Here is a 22336-nt window from a genome sequence, read left to right as displayed (position 1 = left end):
TGTGTGTGTTGGGAGGGCGGCCTTAATGCATCTAATGAGCACATTTCCGTTTTTCATTTTCCTCAGATGTTCAGTGGCTTCCATATGTTGCTACACGCAGCTTTGTTCATCCCGTTTGGTATTACTAACCTTGGGGTTGTCTTTGATGGAGGACATGTGTATCCACGGTATCTTTCGCTTGTGTTTATGTCTGAGATCCAATCTGGAATAGTTTTGGGATTGAGAGAGAGAGAGAGAAAGAAAAATAAGGAGGGGTGTGTGTGTGTGCGTGTATTTGTGTGTGTGTCCATGTCTAACAGAGATAGATGCCTGCCTATCAAGTAACCCTCTCCAGGAGGTGCTCCCTGGTGGGTTGGCTTCAGCTGGAAGACTCCCTTTTGTGACTGTGGTGTGTGCTGGTTGGCTTCCAGCCATCAGGAGACCTGTCAGATATGGTCAAGCAGGTTTGAACCATCTCCCATTCCATTTTCTGTGACAATTTTATTTTACTTTTTCTCTTTTTTCCCTCTGAGTTAGGGGTTGGCAGTCCTGTGTATTTTGGGGAAGGCAAGAGGGATGACACAGCTAAGTTTTTCCACAATGGCCATTTTGTAAGGTTTGTTTGTCATCCCTGTACATAACACTTCACACGTTTCCATAGTGTGGGGACAAAAAGAAAATACACATTCCATTTAGGAAGACCCCGAATCTCTGGTTCTACAGACCAGCTTTGGTAGATAAGATTAAAAATGTCATGAATGGTCCTTCTTCTCCCAGGAGATCGCTTGTTTGTACCAGCCATTGTCAGTCAGCACAGAGCCTGACAACAGCTGACTGGTGATGTGACCACCACAGTGGAGGAGCAAGAATTAAACAGTCCGAATTTATAAATCTCAAGCGTGTTCCTCCTTCCCACCCCCAGTACACACCTGGCTGAGGACTGCCTTTGTGTCTTTCTGAGTCAAAAGAGGAAGGTTTGCTACTCAGCAGGCAAAAGCAGTATTTCAGCTCCATTGTGAAGTAGTTGCCAGATGCCATGTACGTCCAGAAAGACCACCATTGTTTTATTCGTATTTTTCATCATTACGCGGCTGTATTCAGACTGAAAACTCTTAACTATAATTAAGCAGTACATGCTTGTATTTATCTTGAAAAAGTACGTAAATTGTTTGCCTTCAGCATTCCCCTCGTACCCAAGAAAGTGTTACAGATGCTCTTGCTTTTGTAAAATTTTTATAAAGGCTGGTAAGGTGACATCCATAATACTTTGGAAGTAGGATGAGATGTAGTATTGTTGTGCTTAGAAGAAGATCTTCCACAGGCTTTCATGCTTTGCAAAAGGTCAAAACCCAGGCAGTGCTCTCTATCTCTACAGCTTTTTATGAGGGACGGCTGTGGGTGCGGTAGAAATGAGGCTGTAGGCCTGTAGACTATAGGCTTTTACTTCAGAAATTTTCTAAGATAAATCACTTCTAAAAAATCTTGGAGAAGACTGTCAATATGATATGCTTTTGTGCTGGAAAGACCAAAAGAGGATGGAGGGGAGGATGACAAAACAATCATTCATACTTAAGTAAGATGAAATTATCGACCGATGCTTAACAACCCTGACTTTTTTTCCCTGAAAGTAAAATTTCTTCTGTGGTTTTGTTTTTCCCAACAGCACCATCATCCATTGCTTTGGTCCAGGCTAAAGAAGTAACAAGATACAGTGTTGCATTGGCTTGGTTGGAACCAGATCGGCCCAATGGGGTGATCTTGGAGTATGAAGTCAAATATTATGAGAAGGTATTACTTGATTGAGCAAGATGGTCCCTCCTTTCCTTCTTGCCTCCCTCCCTCCCTTTCTTTCTTTCTTCTCTGTTTAGGTTTTGGCCAGTTAGAAATCCTGGTATGCCAGTGAATTCCAGCCAAATCAGTTTGCTTCCCAATCAAACCCAATTATGAATTTTTATGCATTCAGTTAGTTATTTTGAAAAATAGAAAATAGGACATTGCATTCTAATGCAGCTACATTTTTTTTTTCCTAGTAATGGAAATCAAATAGCTAAGAAATTCTAATCTATAAGCCTTATTTCGGGGCTGCTGACTCATAACCACCGTAATGATCAGCTGTTTAAGTAGATAGCTTCTATTCAGAATGAAGGTGTGGGTTTTGATGACTTTTAATAGAAAATCAGGGAGGGAAAATTACATTCTTCAGCCTCTTGAAGTTGTAGAGAGGCATTATTTTTACAAATAACTTGTCTCTCTTAAAGGACAGAATTCCGAAGAGAGCTCTTTGCATTCAGGGTTGTCTAGAAAGTGAACAATTGCCTTCTCTTTCTTTTTAAACATTATCGCATATTGGCTTCCTTATTAAAAGCAGAAAAAGCACAGAATTTTTTTTTTTTTTTTGATACCAGATTTTACTTGACATTTTCAAGACAGAAAATAGAAAAAGACGAGACTTTCTTACAGTTATTTCTGTTAAATTGCTGGGTGTGGAGTGAGCAAAGCCACCAACTATCTTTTAATGTTCTTTTCAGAAAGAATTATGAGTATAGATCTGGATATGGTCAGTGTCAACAAGATTGTACTTGAAGTTGTCAGATCTTTGGCCGTCTAAGAAGTAGCAGTAGTACTTACAGCATTGAAGAGAATGTGGGGTTGAGAGTTTATCAGTCTCCATTTACCTTCAACTTTTGAGTAGACTGGCATGGCTCCTTTAATACTGTGTCTAGAGTGAGTGGAGTCTTTATTTTACCACCTTCCACAATTTCGTCTTCCTGTCATGTAGGATCAGAATGAGCGAAGCTATCGCATTGTCCGGACGGCTGCCAGGAACACAGATATCAAAGGCCTGAACCCTCTGACTTCCTATGTTTTCCACGTGCGAGCCCGGACCGCTGCTGGCTATGGGGACTTCAGTGAACCTCTGGAGGTCACAACCAACACAGGTAACTGGGCTGTCCAGACTTGACTCCAGAGCAAATCCCATTGTAGTAAAATGTAAGGAGCTGTGTGCAGTTTTAACATCGCCAATGTCTGTAATTTAGAAAACCTCATACTATTTAGAGAAGAATATTTTTCATCCCAGTGTCTGACCTCTTTTTATGTAAATGAAAAATGTTGTCTCTTTTTCTCTTGTTTTGAGCCTTTTGTAAACCATGTAAAATGGGATTACTAAACTGACTAATTGAGGGTTGCATAGCCACCCACCCTACATTAAGATAAGGAGTTTTCTCCCATAGAAGATTAAAGACCTGGCTTTACATTTTTTTTTCCCTACTATTTTTTTTTCTGGGAATCTGTTTAAATAAACTCAGATGATTGTTCTGATGTTTTTTTTGTTTTTTAATCCCCTTTGGACAAATATATCAAATCTTTCAACATATTAAGGTAGATCAACTGTTTGGTTAGGTGAAAAATGTTTAGAGGGCCTATTCATGGACAAGCAGTTTATATAAGATATTCCCTCCTCCATAACTGCCAATCCCAAATTTGGCACACTTCATAAAAAGGTGGATGGGGCAGAATTTTTGACATCAGCTCTAGAAATTTTAATCTACAATTTGTTTATTAATGTTATTCATAATTTATTAAATAAAACAAGAATTTTCAAAAGCAGATTTAAAAAAGTACCCTAGAATGGAATCCTGAAGGGGATTAGCATGCTTTGGGGTTATCCTGGAAGGCTTCAAGAAGGAAGTGGCTTTTGAACTGGACAGCAAGAGGCAGGTTTTCCATAGTTAGAGAGTTGAGCATTTCAAAACTCCTTCTCTTTTCTGAAATTTCCAAGTCACTAAAGACTGCATCAGAGCATTATGTATGAGTTAGGGCTAAGGGGTAAAAAAGAAAAGAAGAAAGAAAAAGCAATGAGTGGGAATGTTTACCATGGGATTTAATAAGAGATGAGAAGAAAGCAATCTTTCTTCTTCTGGCTGAAATTCTTCATACAGTTATAAAAAGATTGTCTTCATCTCATTAAGGCTGTCTTAGAAAATGCTGTTGAATAAATATGAAGGGCAAAAGAGGCTGTGAGCATTCTGAATGGCTTTAGAAAGGGAGAAATTGTGACCCAATCGGAAGTTCTACCTCCTAAGACCTTCGCCAAGGTGACCCTTGTGTAACTGTCGTTTCTAGTGCCTTCCCGGATCATTGGAGATGGGGCCAACTCTACAGTCCTTCTGGTCTCCGTTTCAGGCAGTGTGGTGCTGGTGGTCATTCTCATTGCGGCTTTTGTTATCAGCAGGAGGTGAGCACTTAAGCTATTCATGGACCCCGCCCCCAACCCCTGTCTTTATGAGGGAGCTTTTTGTCTCCTTCACACAAAGCTGAGGCTTTTGATTAGCATTATAAACATAACATTTGCATCACAAGCTCATTCCTTGTTGCTTTGATCTTTCCACATCCCGACTGGGGCTGCCTGTGGTACCCAGTGGTGGTCCTCACAGCCAACTCCTGGAAAAGCCCAACTAATTCCAGGAAACCAAGCTGAAAAAGCAAACCAGGGAGAAATTTCTAGATACTCTAATCTCGGCTATTAAAAAAACAAACAAAAAAAAAAAAACACTGCCGTTGAGTCGATTCGGCCTTATAGCGACCCTATGGGACAGAGTAGAACTGCCCCATAGGGTTGAATCTCAGCTATAAGGTGTTACATTATCCCTCTTTGAAACCTGGACCAACTGTCAAAGACAAGAAATGTCAGGATAGAACTTCAGCCAATTTGAGCTCCGCCATTTGCCAGCTATGTTACTTAACCTTTTTGGGTCTTCGTTTCCCTTTTATAAAGTAGGGATAATTGTATCTGCCTCAAAGGGTTACTGGCAGGAGAATTATGCTAAACAACGTAGATAATACAGCACATAGAAAGAGCTTTAACATGATATTTATGAATAATAATGGTAACTGAAACAAATAAATAGGTGTTATAGGCTCAGTCTCCCTTCAAGAGAGGGCATTTTCATTTCCAGAGAATATCCATTCAGCACATTGTGGGCATGGCATTGCTCTTGGAAGTGAATCTAAAACAGCTTGATACTTGAAAAACAATCTAAAAGAGAAAGAGAGAGATGAAAATGGCTTGGCAGCATTATTCTTGTATACCAGATTTTCCTATTGTTGCCACCATCTACATATTGACACTGCCTAGAGGCTCCAGAGGAATCATGGAGGTTTAGCTACTCTTCATCAGTATGCGCCCCATGCCTAGGCCTTTGTCTCCAGTGTGTGAGAATCTGACCCTTCCTCAGCCTTCACCCTGATATAGCCATATCTCTGTGTTTCTAGGCCCCCTAAAACTTGCTTCACAAGGTGGACTTTTTGGTAAAAATGAAGGCACAATGGGGTATCAAGATGATCCTCTAAAATATATACCTTTTCCTGTAATGGAAGTAGAAAGTGACACTCAGAAGGATACATTGACTTGTCCAGAGTTGTTGTATTGCCGCCGTAGTAGAGCTTGACCTCCCATAGCCACATTTGACTCTCAGGCCAGTGTCTGCGACATCGTCCCTCTCTGCCTCTCCTGCAGTGATCTCACTGTTGTCACGATGGTGCTTCAGGCTATTTCCATGGGCTTGGGCAAGCCACCAGCTTTTCCCTCAGTCTGTAGTACGTTATAATTAGGGTGTTGTCCATACATCCCTGTTTACCTGGATGGTCCCAGTTGTCACATGTATTTATTAATAGTATGCTCCCACCCTTTATTCTCCAGAATGCCCTGCTTTATAGAGATCAATTGTGGTCACTCATTTTAACACATCTGGAACAATTCCTCATTCTATGCGTGCATCTACATTTATCATTGTGTTCATTCTTTTTGGTGCAAAATCTATAACTAGGTGTTCCGTCTGGAAGAAGTTAAATTTACCATAAACACCCCTGTTGCAGTAATATATACATATAGTTTCATGCATATATATAGACATACATAGAGACATACCTGCTTTACCCTACCAGTTGCCATTGTGTTCATTCTGACTCACGGTGACCCTATGTGTGTGTCAGAGTAGAACTGTGCTCCATAGGGTTTTCAGTGGATGATTTTTCAGTTGATCTCTAGGCCTTCTAGGCATCTCTGGGTAGACTTGAACCTCCAACCTTTTGGTTAGCAGCCAGATGAGTTAGCTGTTTGCACCACCCAGGGGCTCATGCTTCACACCCTCTATGGTAGTATATCTCGGCCTTTGGAAACTTCAATTGGGCTGAATAGAAATTGAATTTCCAATGTTTGTTCCTTCCCTGACATTTGATTTTGGAAGCCGATCAAGATGACTGTCTTCCTTGTCCCTTGCCATTTGACTTTGTGTACACATGTACTCTCTGTGCATACACACATGGAGAAATGTATGTGCTACTATATATCCATCTTGGGGTGCATGTGTGGGCCGGCGGGGTATGTAGAACTTACATATTTCTGTGTTTGAAATGTTTCCCATGAATATAAACAAACTTTGTTATCAGAAAATAAAGATGTTTAAATATCTAAAAATAGAAAAAAAATTACCTCCACCACCACCCGAAAAAAAAAACTTGACTAAAATCCAATAATGTGTGATGCTAAGAACCAGGCGGGAGGACACTTCTTTGCAGAAAGTGAGTCTCATCTTGTTTTTGGACCATCTCTTGAATATTGGTTGGAAACATTATCTAGTTGTAGTCCACCTTCTTTTAGATTTACTTTTATTATTGTTATTATTTTCAATTTTAAGTGGTTCTAAATACAGCAGTCAAGCAGGGGTAGTTAGAAATAAGTCATCCTTATGATAATAGGTTTTTTTTTTTTTTTTTTTTTTAAGACTATTCTGCTTAAACCCTTTGGCTCTAGCAAAAAGAAAGGAAAAATCACGTGAATATGTAATGCAGGGGACAAGTTTGTTAAAAGCGGTGGCTATAGAAAATAGCATCGCCAAGCTTGATGACTTAATTTCCTTTCTGCTTTTATTGATCACTTTACTATTTAAGGCAGGATTGATAGCAGGATGCATTGGATTTCCAATTATGAGTCCTGCCTTAGAGAATTGAGCCTGTCGAGTTACCCAGTGATGATTCCTGTCCCTTCTCCCCCATTAAAAAAAAAAATGTCAGTTCCCAAGGCTGATAAACACTGCTTGGTGATTGGTCCTCAATGGATCACTTTTTAGAAAATGAAATGTCAACCCCTTGCCCTCATATTGATTCTTCTATAGTGTCGGCCATAAAGCTGTCATGGGAAATGCTGCCTGGAGCCAGGTAGCTGACAAGCTTCACAGTGGCTGATGCACACTCAGCCAATTCTTCTCCCCTCTTGGCTGTCTGATTCATTGTCTTGGACTGCAAATGTTTAAATGGGACAAGAACAGATGACGACGAGAGAGGAGACAGGAAGTGGGGACAAAAGTCTTACCCAAACTTTTAGCGAGTACAAGCGATGGGTGGTAGATGTTGTAGTTGTTGGCTGCTGTCCAGTCGATTCCGACTCAGGGTGACCCTGTGTACCACATAAGGAAACATTGCCCAGTCCTGCACCATCTTCACGATCATTAGTATGCATGAGTCTATTTTTGTGGCCACTGTATATTCTGAATGGCTTCTAACCTAGGGGGTGCCTCTTCCAGCAGTGTATCAAACAATAGTCTGTTGTGATCTACAGGACTTTCACTGACTAATTTTCGGAAGCAGATTGCTACACCTTTCCTCCTAGTCTGTCTTAGTCTGGAAGCTCTGCTGAAGCCTGTCCACTGTGTATGACCCTACTGGTATTTGAAAGACTGTTGGCATAGCTTCCAGCATCATAGCAACATGCAAGCCACCACAGTATGACAAACTGACAGATGGGTAATGGAGGTGGTAATGGTACCCTTGAAATAATCTTGTGGACTTCAGCCAACAGTCTCCTGGAAAGCAACAGATTAAACAACCTAATTGGCTAAATCTGAGTCATGTCTTTTGCTGATGGGCTGCTTCCCTTTTCTTAGAGCCACAGAATGTTGATGCCAGAATGAATATGAGAGACAGACCCCTGTGGGATGAGTCCCCTCGTACTGAATCACATGCTGCTGATGGTGTGTGAGATTTTTTTCAAGAGGTAGATGGACAGGAACACATAGTGAGAAAAGTTTTCCTTTATCAAGCCCATTTCAGTCCTTTTGATTACCTCACCCAGGAAGTCCTTTTGGTGCTAATTTGTCTTTTAAGAAACAGAAAACAGCTGCAGGCTCACAGTTGGTATCTTGATAGATTCTTTCTACAGCAATTGTTTTATTTATTTCGTATTCATTCTAACTGTATAAGCCTGAGCTCACGGCAAGGCAGAGTAGAGCAATTTCCAGTTTCTTCAGTGAGAAGACGCACTTTTTTCTTTGCGGCAACTTGGACGTGTAGGCACTTAGGAATCTCAGAGAAAGATTCAAGCAACTAAATTTATAAACTTTATATGTTTAAAATGATAGATTATATAAAGTACATTGATTTGGACATATTATATATTTTTACCACTCACATTATGTTAAAAATGTTTATTTACATTTTTTTTTTATAGACATCTTTCTGATCAGTATCTTCCTCATCACACTAATTATAATGTCAGGATTCTTTCACTGTTTTCCAGAGCAAATCACTGTACTTGCTATCTAGGTTGTTTACGGTACAGACTTCTGGTATTGGTGTCATGCAGTCCCTAGAAATTTTATCCTAAACCACAAGTGCCCATTTTCTTAGCAGCAAGATGTTGCTTGCCAATTCTTCTGTAGGATCTGTTTGTGATCTCTACATTGTAACCACTTTATTGCTTTTTTCCAACTGATCTTTAAAACGGCTGTTGACAAAGACATAAAATGCAATAATAAGGTCATAACCTTCATGACTAATGATTGAATCTCTGCTAAATTTCTCTGACATCCTCCCCTTTTTATTAACGATTCCAACTGGTTACCTCCAAAAGCATCCCAAACTAGCAATAGTTCAGGTTGTTGTAGGCTACTGTGTCTTCCCCAAATAGTACTGTATTGGTCCAGTATGAGAAAAAAAAAATAAAAATAAAATAAGGACTAGAATACAAGATGACTTCCTCTTTTCTAAAGGACATTTGGGGGTCAGAACAGGTATTACCCTGTAACCGGTCGTGTAGCTGCTTTTAGGTTGCTGTTCGTTGCCGTGGAGTCACCGCTGACTCATATGACCCCACATACAGCTGAACAAAATGTTGTCTGGTCCTGTATCATCTTCATGATTGTTGCTATTTAAGTTCATTGTTTCAGCTACTAACTACTTTTATACTGACCTAATGATTGCCAGTAGTACTGGGTTTCCACTGATGTTAGGGTTATAAAGCATGCCTTTTATCTGAATTACAGGAAAAAAAGTGAAATGATTTTAAGGAAGCATGAAGTGGCTAGGGCCAGTTTTGTCAAAGAGCAACGTAAATGGCTCAGGGTTAGTGTACCACTTAACTTTAACCTTGGCATCTTTTAGATTAGGATGTTAAAGCCTAAGGAGGTTAAGCCATTAAACCAAGGCCACTCAAGTAGTTAGTGGCCTGACCAGGACAAGAGCCCAGGTCTCTTGAGCTCTGATAGTGGCAACGATAGAGTTTTTAAATGTCTTCCTAAGCGTAAAAACTGACCCTCATAGAAAACGAACATTGTTGCTCCTCTAGAACCACAATTACAAGAGTCTCCCCAGGGATTTTGATAACACTTGTAATCCGTGAAGTCGTGTGCAAGTCTAATGTGCAGTAGAAAGTCAGACTTTGAAAGTTAACTTCATCTTCTTATTGAAGGTTAGGATTTTCCACTTTGGAGCAAACAGTTCACATAATGTTAAAACAGTTGCCGTTCAGCTCATTTCTATCCTCCCTGGTACCCTAATTTTCTTCCCTGGAATATTATGATCCCATAAGAATGAATACATTTAAATGTTAGTCTAAACTGGCTCTGATGAAGTTATGTAAATTCATACAATTAGGGGCAGATGGTACCTCGGGAACATTTCTAAACAACGTTCCTGCAATCGTACGGTTCAATTCCAACCATTTCAAAATGTTGCTCATGAAGAATGTTTAGACGTCATTTGGTGCAAGAACATTGACAGCTTAAGAAAGGGGAAAAAGAAGGATGGCTTTTATGAATCTTCATGGGTGATGCTGTTAAATGCTGCAAAGGGCCCTCCTGGAGCCATTCTAGTTATTACATTGCTTTATCTCCTTTAATCTGCACTTTAGCTGAATAAATTACTTACCTTTTACTAATTAGTTTTGGAACAGTGAACCACATCAATCAAATCCGTCCACTCCATCAAGGAAGTTAGTATTTTAATAAAAGCAGGGTTTATGCGGGGCACTGAACCCCCCCCCCCCGCCACTCCGCTATTTTGTTTGTTTTATTGACTAGTCAAGGTGCCAGAAACAACACATTGGTGGGGAGGGCAGTGTTGAGGCTCATGCTATTCGTCAACAAAGTCAGTTAATACCCTTATTGCGGTGTCCCTTTGCCCATGGGGAGGGCTCAGCTTGGACTCTCAAAATTTCACCTGCAGAGTCAGCCCTTTTCTCTGACTCTGCAGTTGAAAGGTTCCATGTTTCCTTCTGGAACATTCACTAACAAATCACTTCCCTCCTCCCCCTTTTTAATCAGCTTGCCCCAAGTCTCCATAATTAGAAAACCCAAACCTTCAACAAAGGTTTCCTCCTGCCATTCAGGTGATCTGCCTGAATGCCAATTTAGAGTTAGCACTTTTTAGGCTGAGTGGTTTCCTTCGAGGGCTCCCTGGCTGAATAATAAGCTTCCGTGTGCTCGCTTTTTTGGGACAACAAGGGTCCACATTGTCCTCCCCTGAGCCAAAGAGTAAGGGTCATCAGGTGACAAAGATAGAGCTGAACTCAGGCATTTTTTTGTTTTCAAGGTATTATTAAAAAAGCTCATAGGCTACAATTAGCCTTTGAACAGTAATCCTTGTGTTTCTTTTTCGGCATTCCCTGGATTCTTGCAGGGTCATCTCCTCCAAGTAACACACCAAGGAGTTTCTTTAAATGCACACCTTCACCACTAACTTCATTTCTTGCTCTGTGTTTAGAAGTCTGGGTAAGGGATGGGCGGGCCAGCCCGATAATTAATGATCCCTGCCATTTTGCATTTCCTCTAGCTTTGCATGTATTTAATGAATATGCTTGATGGAAAACAGAGAGCCACACACAGCTCAGCAGCTTGAGGCCACTTGTTTCTCTGGGTTTATATCTGAGCTTTTGACTCATTTACTGAGAATTTAAAGTGAGCACCAAAGCTCTCTTGCTCTATGTGGTATTTTTCCTCTTTACAGGAAAGAAATTCAAATCAGGTTTCTAGATCTAAAGTGGTTTTAAAGATATACTTGTAATTTTAGATAATGCCTTCAGGAATCCAGATAAGATACAATCCCAAGGGCTGGCAGGATCCTATCACACCTCTGGGGTCATAGCCACATGTTTCCTTGATATAAAATGACATGAAAAATATTGTCATGGACCAAACACTCTTCTATTTTCTTTAAAAATGGGAAGGGAAGGAGGAAGAAAGTGGTTGGAGGGGGTTCAGTGGTAGAATTCTTGCCTTCTATATGGGAGACCTGGTTTGGTTCCTGGCCAATGCATCTCATGTGCAGCCACCACCCATCTGTCAGTGGAGACCTGTGTGTAACTATGACGCTCAACAGGTTTCAGTGGAGCTTCCAGACTAAGATGGACTAGGAAGAAAGGCCTAGTGATGTACTTTGAAAATCAGCCAGTGAAAACCTTCTGAATCACGATGGTCAGATTCATAAACGATTATGGTGATAGCGCAGGACTAGATGGCGTTTGGCTCCATTTTGCACAGGGTTGCCGTGAGTCTGGAACTGACTCAATGGCAGCCAACAACATCACTCATAGAAAGCTATGTGTTTTCAGTGTATTTAAACCTGTATCTTTAAAGCAGTGAATTGTAAGAGCATTTCAGTCTAATTTTAGTGACTGTACGGATATAGAATGTAATATTAATTATAATTAAATCTCATCAGATAGTCTTATATGACTACATCTTCATGCTGAGAGGCTCTGTGAAGTGGTGGGCAAAATCAGGGCATACATTAAATCCTGCATTTGCTAAGGGGAGACGTGGGTGACCGCCTGCCTCCAGGTCCTCATCTGTACAATGGAGTTGAGTATATGTCTGTCTTCCCAATGGGTTTCATAGGGTTGTTGGGAAGATGCAGTTAAATAACTGGATGGAGGCCCTTTGAAAAGTTAAACGCAAAGTAAAAATACAAGCTATTATTTGGACTGAGTTACACACTTAGCAGTTATTGGTAGGAGCTGCGGTTCTGTTTTGCAAATAGTTAGGGGAGGAGATAATACCTACATGTGATGAGAACAGTTTGAAGAGTTAAATGCAGTGTTAAAGGAGAAGGTATTATTATTTGCAAGGGAATTATACACAGGGAGGAACATCTGTAGGCTCAGAGGGTCTGATTGCTGAGCTGGTTCCCACATTGCTGACAATTAGGAGAGGAATGTGGGTGAGAAGCTTTGAGCACGTGACCATGGCTGGGCTGCCTCTCCAGTTGCACCACATGGCTCCTTTAGTGTCTGCTGTTTCCTGGTTATATGAGCTTCTGCCCTTCTCTGCTTGTTCAAAATTCAGGAGTTAGATGGACTTGGGTGCTGGAGTCTAACTCGACCACACTGCGGATATACACTGTGGCTTTGAGGGAATCTTTTCTCATCGCAGAGCCTTAGTTTCCTCATCCTTACCTTGCCTTTAAAGACCTAAAAAACACAAGATGATTATAAATCCCAATGTAAATTTTGCATCTTGGACAGAAACATAAGCACACACGTATTATGTGGTCTACTGCCCAAACTTTGATGTCGTTAGCTGCCGTCCAGTCAGCCCCTGACTCAGGGTGACCCCATGCACAATGGAACGAACTGCTGCCATCCTACATTCTCACGATTGGTTGCGGATTGGATCATTGTGATCCATAGGGTTTTCATTGGCTGATTTTCAGAAGTCCATCACAACTGAATCAAGAAATCAAGATTCATTTAAGTGATGTGGTTTTATATATATATGTATATATGTACACCCACTCTTCACTTATCGACTATCTCATTATCCAACGTTTTACATTTACAACAATAGCGAAACATCTATCATCCAACTATTTTGCACATTAATGACATACATCTGGCAGTAACAAATACTGAGGTGAAAGATGAGAGTACCGTTGGCTGTGATGGTTAAGGTTATGTGTCAGCTTGGCTGGGCCATGATTCTCAGTGGTTTGGCAGTTATGTAATGATGTACTCTTCCTCCATTTTGTGATCTGATATGATCATCCTCCATTTTCACATAATGCCAATTTTTACATAAAGACCTAGTCTCTGGAACCTAACCATGTTGATAAGTGAGGAGTGGGTGTATATACAGGCAGTCCCTGGATTACGAACAAGGTCCGTTCCTAAGTCTGTCTTTAAGTCGAACTTGTACGGAAGTCTGAGTTACGTATCTAACGTCAGTTAGTCAAATGTTGGTCTTAGTATATATTATACCTTTCTATGAATAAAAAACATTAAAGAAAAACTTCCAGGTACACTAAAATGTCTTTAACATAATGGTACAGTAATGATAATGTTTTGATGTCTTCACAAAGTAACATCTGTTTGTTATTATAAACCATTATATGTACCTCGAAGTTGTAATATAATAGGCTTTATAGGGGTTGGTCCGTAACTATGGGTTGTATGTAAGTAGGACATTTGTAACCCGGGGACTGCCTGTATATGAGTTCAAGATCTCCTATTCCCAAGACTTTCTAACAAAGCCAGGTTTCAGTCCCACAGGATACAGAAGGAGAAGGACCATTGTGTGAGACTACAAACGATTTTATTGAAAAATAATTAGGCAAAGCAAACAAAAACTTTTCATTTTTGCTCTTGATATTTTTCAATAAAATCCTCAGGAATGCAATCCAGTACAAAGCAAATATTTACTTTTTCATTTTTTTACAAATAATTTAGTAATTTGTAATGCAGCAGTTGAAACCAGTACATACAAAACTTTTGCTTTAAGAATATAAAGTAATAAAATAATGAAGTATTTTGGTGGTAGTGGTTATCGTGGTTATAGAACAGGATTTACTCTATTACCTATCATACACTGAAAGGCCCTGGTGGTGCATATGATTAAGCACTCGGCTGCTAAACTAACGGTTGGCAGTTTGAACCCACCCAGCTACTCTGCAGGAGAAAGACCTGATCATCTGCTTCTGTAAAGGTTACGACAAAGAAAACCCTATGGGATCTCTGTGAGGCAAAATTGACTCCGTGGCACCTAAAACAAAAAATGCAAAAAAATCACAGACTGAGTATTTATGCTATTTGATTCATGTAGAATTTACCCATGGAAACTTATTTTTGTTCAGAAAATAACATATATATGAAAAAAATTAGACAAATGTGTCTTTAATATAATAAACTTCCTCTAGGAGTTTGAAGTTATAATTATATTTTAAAATATTTAGTTTGCCTACTGGAAGACTACCTCAGTTTAATGTTGTGAAGAGCACAGACTCTGGAATATGACTGTTTGAGCTTGAAATGATTACTCACCAAGCTCTTCACCTTGATCTTTCACCTCTTGTAAGCCTCAGTTTTCTCATCTGTGAATTGTGCATGGTGTGTCTGCCTGATTTATATAACAGTAGCAAAGAACTTGTCTTATGGCTATGTTTCTGCTTACATGTTGGAAAAAAAAAAATAATTTTCCTTGGTAAACATTTTTTTAACAGGCGAAGTAAATACAGTAAAGCAAAACAGGAAGCGGATGAAGAGAAACATTTGAATCAAGGTACAAAAAATTGGAGTAAAACTAATTGTACTTTCTAAGTGTGTGTTATATTTCCTTGTTTAGAAATTTCTATACGATATTCAGGTGGCTGTTAATATCATAGTACATTTTCCATAAAACTTTTCAAGTATCCATGCAATAGCCAAATAAATATGTGACCAACAATCATTAAACTTAGATTAAAGCTTGGTTATAGTAGACGAGAAACATAATATCGCATAGTTGACTAGAGAATATGAACTCTGTGTTGGACCTCTACTTTATTCTGTTTTGGAAAGCAGGTGCTATAAGCAAACATTGAAGTTCATCTAGGAGCTTCAGCTGATGATATCATTGTACACTAATTACGGAATGGTTTGAACACCAGAAGTTCCACTCAGTCATACCCTACAGTTACTTAAAAACTAAATTCAGAACATGAGCTCTGAGGCAGCCTGGAGATGTTTGGGCCAAGACAGAGCTGAAAAATCGGAAGGATTTGGGCCAACCAGCATCCCCGACACTTCCAGTGCCCCAAAACCCTGGTGGGAAGATGTGGTTGGCCATAGAAAGCTCCTAGTAATTATTTGTGTCTTCTTGTGTGTTTTAACCTAGGTTCAATCCAAGTTTGATAGTTATTGGTCACATACTTAACTGGTCCAGAGAGTAGGCAAAGTGTGACAGCATGTAGACAGGGTCAGTTGAGAAAGAAAGTTTCTATTATCTTCCCCAAGGGAACTTCCTTCTAACAAAGGACAGCTAGAAGCTGTGGGTAAGACTTGGGGTAAAGAGAAAGAAGTTATGAGTAACTGATTGGGATAACAGTAGTTAGCTAAACATTCCAAATCTCCTTATACAGACTCTTTTCCTCGATGGGATCGTTTGCTCTTTTTAAAATTTTATCCTTGAAGTGTGAATATGTTTCAGGAAGTTCATAGAGCTGTAGCCTCTTAAGTAGCTAGCAAGTGTTTATTTACCACCAAATGAAATCCAGAGGGAGAGTTTTAACATTTTCATGTGTCAAGAACATACAGCTAACCTGACTTTTGCTACATTAAGTAGTTTTAGACCCAGACAACTTATATTGTATTTATTAGTGGTTCCTGAGAAGTGTTTAGCCAACCTATCACATGTTTATTACTCAGGTGTTAGAACTTATGTGGATCCCTTTACATACGAAGATCCCAACCAAGCGGTTCGAGAATTTGCCAAAGAAATCGACGCATCCTGCATTAAGATTGAAAAAGTCATAGGAGTCGGTAAGTGTCTGAGTTCTGTCTAATGTAAGGCTATTTTCTTGGTGGATGTTATATAAATGTACAGATGGATTATATAAATATTTATATTATACAAATAATTATATAAATGTATGTATGCATATGAGTATGTTGTAAGTTATGTGAATTTGTAAATATCTTTGTGCATGTAATTTCATCATTAGAAGTATCAAATGTGGTGTGCTGTAAAGAACTCTGGTGAACACTTTGATTTTGATCCTAAGAGAGTTTAACATAGTAATGTAAGCATCTGGGTTCTGAGGTCACACCAACTGCATTCAAATTTACACTCTACTAATTAACGATAAGACTTCGGGCAAGTTATGTAACTTCCATAAGCCTAAGTAAGGGTCCCCTGATAAAATGGAGCTAATAATAACATCTATCTCACGGGGTTTGGAAGAAGCAATAGTGCAGTGCCTGGCAGACAATGAGCACTCCACAAATCAAATGTCAGCTCTCACGGTTTCGTCTTTCATGTGTTTCTAGTCCTAGCAGATTTTTTCTCTCTTCCGAAGGTGAATTTGGCGAAGTATGCAGTGGGCGTCTTAAAGTGCCTGGCAAGAGAGAGATCTGCGTGGCCATCAAGACTCTGAAAGCTGGTTATACAGACAAACAGAGGAGGGACTTCCTGAGTGAGGCCAGCATCATGGGACAGTTTGACCACCCTAACATCATTCACTTGGAAGGGGTCGTCACCAAATGTACGTGGGTCGTTCCCTCTACTAAGCCAAATTAGAAGTTACTGGGAAATTAAACACACATTTTCTTTCCAGGGAAATGACAGATGGAGCAGACCCACTGATTGCTAATAGGAGGAAATTAGTGCAGGACAAGTCATTAATCTTGTAGTCAGCTCTAAATGGGTCTATGGTTTTGGCTGATACCCTATCTCCAAGGCAGCTTGTGTGAGATTTGGGGGGAATTAATATTGCAGATTTTGGGTATGCTGTACCATCTTTCAAATCTTTGCTAGACCAAACTGTCACAGGGTGGGCACAAGCAGATGGTAAGCGAAATAAATTTAAGTACTTTTCCTATAAAACACAACAAATCCTTGCCACACCTTGTGTTTGAAGCTTTGAGATCCAGATGCAGGGAGTGAATCTTGGGACTCTTTATTATACTGGGGGATTTGCTTGTCTGCTCTTCCTGATTTATGGTTGTTGCAGTTCAGCACCTATTTACAGTAACACCTGGTTGAACCTTCCTTCTCTAGTCCATTAGCATTTACTGAGTCTATGAACCATGCTTCAGTTAAAATACGACCCAGCTCAACACATGCATTTTGTGAAGCAAACTCTGAATACATCTGTAGGGTTAGCTAAGACCAACTTATAAAGAGCCACATGGACAGTGCAGCTGAAATGGTTATTGTTTAGGGTAGCCCCGTTCCAGGAGCCCTAGAACTGTTACTATAAGTCAAGGATCTTGTAAGCCTGGGGCTATGTCTCCAGGATGATTGGGGCTTCTCTTCTGTGATTGAAGGTGTCTTTGCAAAGCATCCCCGATGAACATATGCAAAGTGGTGAGAATATGGCTGCTCCAGTGGGTAAAAGGGGATAGATTAAAGAATAAAATTGAGACACTGGGTCTGGGGCAGAAGGAGAATAGGACAAGGGTAGAAAATCTTTAGGAAGAGAAAAATGAGGAGGTTACTAAAAAGAGAATGTATGCACTGGTATAGAGGTTCTCAGACTTAAACATCAGAATCCCCTGAAAAACTTGTTAAAACAGTTATTTCCCTGGCCTCATCCCAAACCCCTGGGTGGCCAAATGGTTAAGAGTTCAGCTACTAACCAGAAGATTAATGGTTTGAATCCACCTAGAGGCACCTGGGAAAAAAGGCTTGGAAGCCTACTTCCGAAAGGCCACAGCCATTGAAAACCCCATGGAGAAGAGTTCTGCTCTGAAACGTGGGGTTATTATGAGTCGGAATGGACACGAAGGCAACTGTTTTTTTGGTTTTGAACTTATCCCTAGAGGTTTCGAATCAGTGGGTTGGGGTGGGACCAGTGAGTGTGCCTTTCTAAGAGGCTCCCAGTTGACACCGCAGCTGCTCGTGCAGAGACCACGCTAGGAGAACCATAGGTCTAGTGACAAAGGATTTGCATCCCATCTCTACTGCTCATGAAGCTCTGTGAACTTGACTAGTTACTCTACCACTCAGTTTACTCATCTGTAAAATGGAGACAAAAAAATAACTTGTCTTACAAGGTTATTTTGGATGAAATAGAATGTTTAGAACCCTTAGCATAATGCTTGGCAAATTGAAAAAAGAAACAACTCTAAGTTGGCTACTGTTGTTATTATGCCTTAAGAAGTACATCTTTCCCCATCTTTAGGATTCTTCAAAAAAAGGAAACTTGGTGCTTAAGATCTATAATTCCCCCCTCCCCATAAGGTGAAGGCTATAATTAGCATAGAATAGCTCTGTTTGCTTTTTTCACAGACAAGAGATTTTTCTGTTGCTTGTGGCCTTCAGGGCTGCCTGGAGCCTTCACTACTTTAATTAAAAGATAACATTCACTTTAAATACTTCTGCAGGTCCGTTTTCTAAAAAGGAGGCTCTGTTCAGCTTGGGGTGTTTTTCTTGCTGCAGACAGTGATTTTCATAGCACTTCTGCAGAAGAGAGAAGAAACAGGGGGATCTTTGTATTAAAGTCCCACCGTGCCTCTAAAACCCATAGCTATTACAGCTGTAACTGTTCTAAACAACTGGATGCATTTGCATAATGCAGTTGTCACTGAATTAAAATGATTTTAAATTTCCACCCATGGATGAAGGTGTCCCTTCCTCCTCTAGTCCCTTCCTCACTGTGTCCCTGCCTGACCCAGGGAATAAGCCCATGGTCCGTGAGCTCAGCCCCGTCCGTTTTTATAGGCCCTTCTGCTTATGGAGACATTCATCTTTATTTCTCTGGTGGAACTCGTAAAGACTCTGACAAATGGACACTTTTAATAAACAGAAAAAGGAATGTAGAAAAATTGTGAAGATGGTGCCAACAGTCAGACAAGGGAGGTGTGAGGGTGAAAAGGTGGAGAAGTAGGGTGTGAATTCATTACCAGCAGTTACTTGAGTAACTTCTTAAATTGACAGGAGAACCATAAATTCTCTCTCCCACCCCCTCTCTTTTGGATCGTCTACTCTCTGCTCCACAGCTAAAGAGGGGCCTGGAGAAATGGAAGTAGGTGTTAATGCTTAGCCAAGAGAGTCTCCCTTTCTCATTAGTTGACAAAGTATCTTTTGATAGAGACAGGTTAATTAAAACTCATTTAGATGCATTTGGTCTGTCAGAAGACTGGTCACAGATGTAGAGAGTAAATGAATGTGAGGATTATCCCTAGAACCAAGAGGTCCTTCTTTATATTGATGGAGGATGGAAAGGTGTACAGGGACCATTCCCTCCAGTGAGGCACAGAGGGAAAGAACTGGAAGGGTTATCACTCACCCTTTTGGTCTACACTGAGATTTCTGCTTTTTCTGTCAGCTTTCATTCATCACTTGAAAATAAAATGTCCAGGGTATTGTTTTTGAATCCAATTTTCTTTTTGATTTCTGAGATTTCAAAAGATTTCTTAGACTTAACACTAAAAACATGGTCAATAGAAGAGTAAATGGATAAATTGGACTTCAAAACTAAAAACTAATGTTCTTCCAGTATGTTTGCCTCTGAAATTAAGACATTTCCCTTTTCCCCACTGCAGAAATTATAAGCTGACAGAGACACTGGGTGGAAATTTTATTAGTTTAGAATAATTGTGGGAGCTTTTCCGTGGTGAAAGATTCCAGCCCATTTTTGCTGCCTGAAAGTCAAAGTCTAGTCAGAGGCCAGAAACAGCAATACGAGCATGAACAATTTGGGGGTATCAAACTGGTGTTTCATTTTCCTCCAAGGGCATCTTTTATGGAGTTTTTACTTCAACCCTTCCCTTAGTCAAAAATTTGAGGGTCCCCTCCCCAATCAACACAGTTTAGGATGAAGGAATTTCAGGCCTTGAGTTCATTGCCAATGATTAAAGCACAAAAGAATGGTACTGATTTCCTAAGGTGCTCAGAAAGCAAATTAAAGTTAAAACAAAGTGTTGTTTCCTCCCACCCCTTAGCCCTTAATTGAAACCATTTTGCTTGCTTAAAAAAAGGTGTGTAGGGTGGGCCGAGAAATGTTCTAGTACTGAATTTAAATTTCTGTCTTGGATGAAATAATTTAATGTTTTCTTTGATGATATTTCTTTTTTGAGGGGGGCAGTGTTAGGAAGCAAATAAAACAAGTTTATTTCTAGATAAGAAAAGGGAACAGAATGGATACAGCCCCCGATGTGAAGAAGACAAGGGGGAAAGACATTAATACTGTGCATGCTTGACTTCTAAGACGTATCTGAGTAATGAAGAATCCAACACAGCTACTGTTCCCTGAGGCGCTTAGATTTCTTGGAATAAGGGGAAATAGTTCTCTGTCCATTGACTTATTTAACATCACACAAGTGGCTCTTCTGGGGACAAAATAATTATCCTAAAGATTTTTTTCGTATTTAAACAGGCCCGCCCATTTGTCTTTTTCCCCTTTTGCTGGAGATGGCAATTATCCATTCATGTGCTCCCTGGATACCAGAGGCCACTTTAGTTAAAGACCTTGTCAACAAGCCACCCAAAGGGTTAACCTTCCAGATGGCATTTAAACCTACTCATCTTTTTAATATTTCATTCCTAGCTCCCCACAGCTGAGGCATAAGCTTGGCTTGTTTTAATTAAATTAGAGCACACAAGACAGGTGTCTTGGCAGCAAAATTGTGCACAGCCCATTTTTATCTCATTAACTGCAGCGCTCGTTAAGGATTTGTGTTTTTCTTTCTGAAAACTCTAGGTAAACCAGTAATGATCATAACAGAGTACATGGAGAATGGTTCCTTGGATGCATTCCTCAGGGTATGTGACTACTTTGTATTAAACCCAAGAACGTTGTTGTTTAGAACACTCTAACAGACTCCTTGGATCAGTTCTGTTTGGTTGTATTCACAGACTTTTTGCATGAGGCAAAGGAAGAAGAGTCCAAATAGAGAATAATGTGATTTTTAAGGCTATTAAATAATCCATGTTCAATGAAGATAGTATTTGATTTATTCTTGTACAGTAGAACTGTTTGAGCCATAGATTCATTACAGTTGGGTAATTTCCATCTATCACAGGAAGAACACCCAGCTAGTAGGATACACTCTGCTAGTGAATTAGTGACTTCGATCAGAAGGGCCCGGAAATAATGTTGAGTTTCATTGCATACCGGATAAAGATATCAAAAGAGAGCCAAGTTATAAATGCTTGGTGATAATTAATTTGGCCTAATGCTAATGAGATTTTCTTCATTGCTTTCCTATGCAGAAGAATGATGGCAGATTTACGGTCATTCAGCTGGTGGGCATGCTTCGTGGCATTGGGTCTGGGATGAAGTATTTATCTGATATGAGCTATGTGCATCGAGATCTGGCCGCCAGAAACATCCTGGTAAATAGCAACTTGGTCTGCAAAGTGTCCGATTTTGGCATGTCCCGAGTACTTGAGGATGATCCTGAAGCAGCTTATACCACCAGGGTAAGGGAAAGTTGTGACCTCTGGGCTTTTGCTCTGATGAAACTGTTTCTCTCTTCTTATCTTGATATTCAAGTTCTTTATAATTTTTAATTGTCCTCATCCTTCAGAGGCTCTTCTACATTTCCATGCATCCGTTTTTAAACCATGTTCCTAAGAAAAGCTAGGGATTTTGAAGCAAAGAATTTAGACGTGTGACTGACCATGTTACAAAGCCACAGATTAGAAGCAAACTGAATTCTTTTTCTCTCTACATTTTTTTTTGGACAAAGTGCTAAAAAACAGTGAGAAGGTGTCTTTAAAAATGCAGGCAGTGAGAAGAGAAGCAAGTATCAGGGGTAATACACCTAGCAGAGGATCCATTACTGAAAAAAGAATCAGAAGGTAGCTTCATTTATTATCATAATTTTCTACACTTCATCTTTCTTCCTTTTTTTCATTTGATTATTTACTCATTCATTCTGTTTGTAAATTTTCTGTTTAATTTTTTTCTATTCTTAAAAAAATTTTTTGGAAATTATGAAAATGCATAGTAGTAACATTTGTACAACACTGTGGATGTGATTAATATCACTGAATTGTACACTTAGAAACAGTTACAAAGTGAATTTTATGTTATATATATTTTGCCACACTTTTTTTTTTTTAAAAAAAAAGCAAGTTGCTTAACCTTAAAAAAATTCTTCTTATTC

General features: G+C 39.7%; 1 protein-coding gene across 1 annotated transcript in view; it reads left to right on the top strand.

Moving 5' to 3' along the window:
• Positions 1 to 22336, top strand: part of EPHA4 (EPH receptor A4) — a 148440-nt gene that overhangs the window by 113326 nt on the left and 12778 nt on the right. The window contains exons 6-13 of the mRNA XM_004376355.2: positions 1643 to 1767; positions 2759 to 2918; positions 4105 to 4216; positions 14746 to 14804; positions 15929 to 16042; positions 16579 to 16764; positions 20926 to 20987; positions 21438 to 21647. Of these exons, the coding sequence (XP_004376412.1) occupies positions 1643 to 1767; positions 2759 to 2918; positions 4105 to 4216; positions 14746 to 14804; positions 15929 to 16042; positions 16579 to 16764; positions 20926 to 20987; positions 21438 to 21647 (1028 nt within the window). The remainder of the gene's footprint in view (positions 1 to 1642; positions 1768 to 2758; positions 2919 to 4104; positions 4217 to 14745; positions 14805 to 15928; positions 16043 to 16578; positions 16765 to 20925; positions 20988 to 21437; positions 21648 to 22336) is intronic.

Source organism: Trichechus manatus, unplaced genomic scaffold, assembly GCF_000243295.1.
Source record: "Trichechus manatus latirostris isolate Lorelei unplaced genomic scaffold, TriManLat1.0 scaffold00041, whole genome shotgun sequence".
Taxonomy (NCBI): Eukaryota; Metazoa; Chordata; class Mammalia; order Sirenia; family Trichechidae; genus Trichechus; species Trichechus manatus.
Note: the sequence above shows the minus strand (reverse complement) of the source record. Positions and strands in the feature narration are given on the sequence as shown.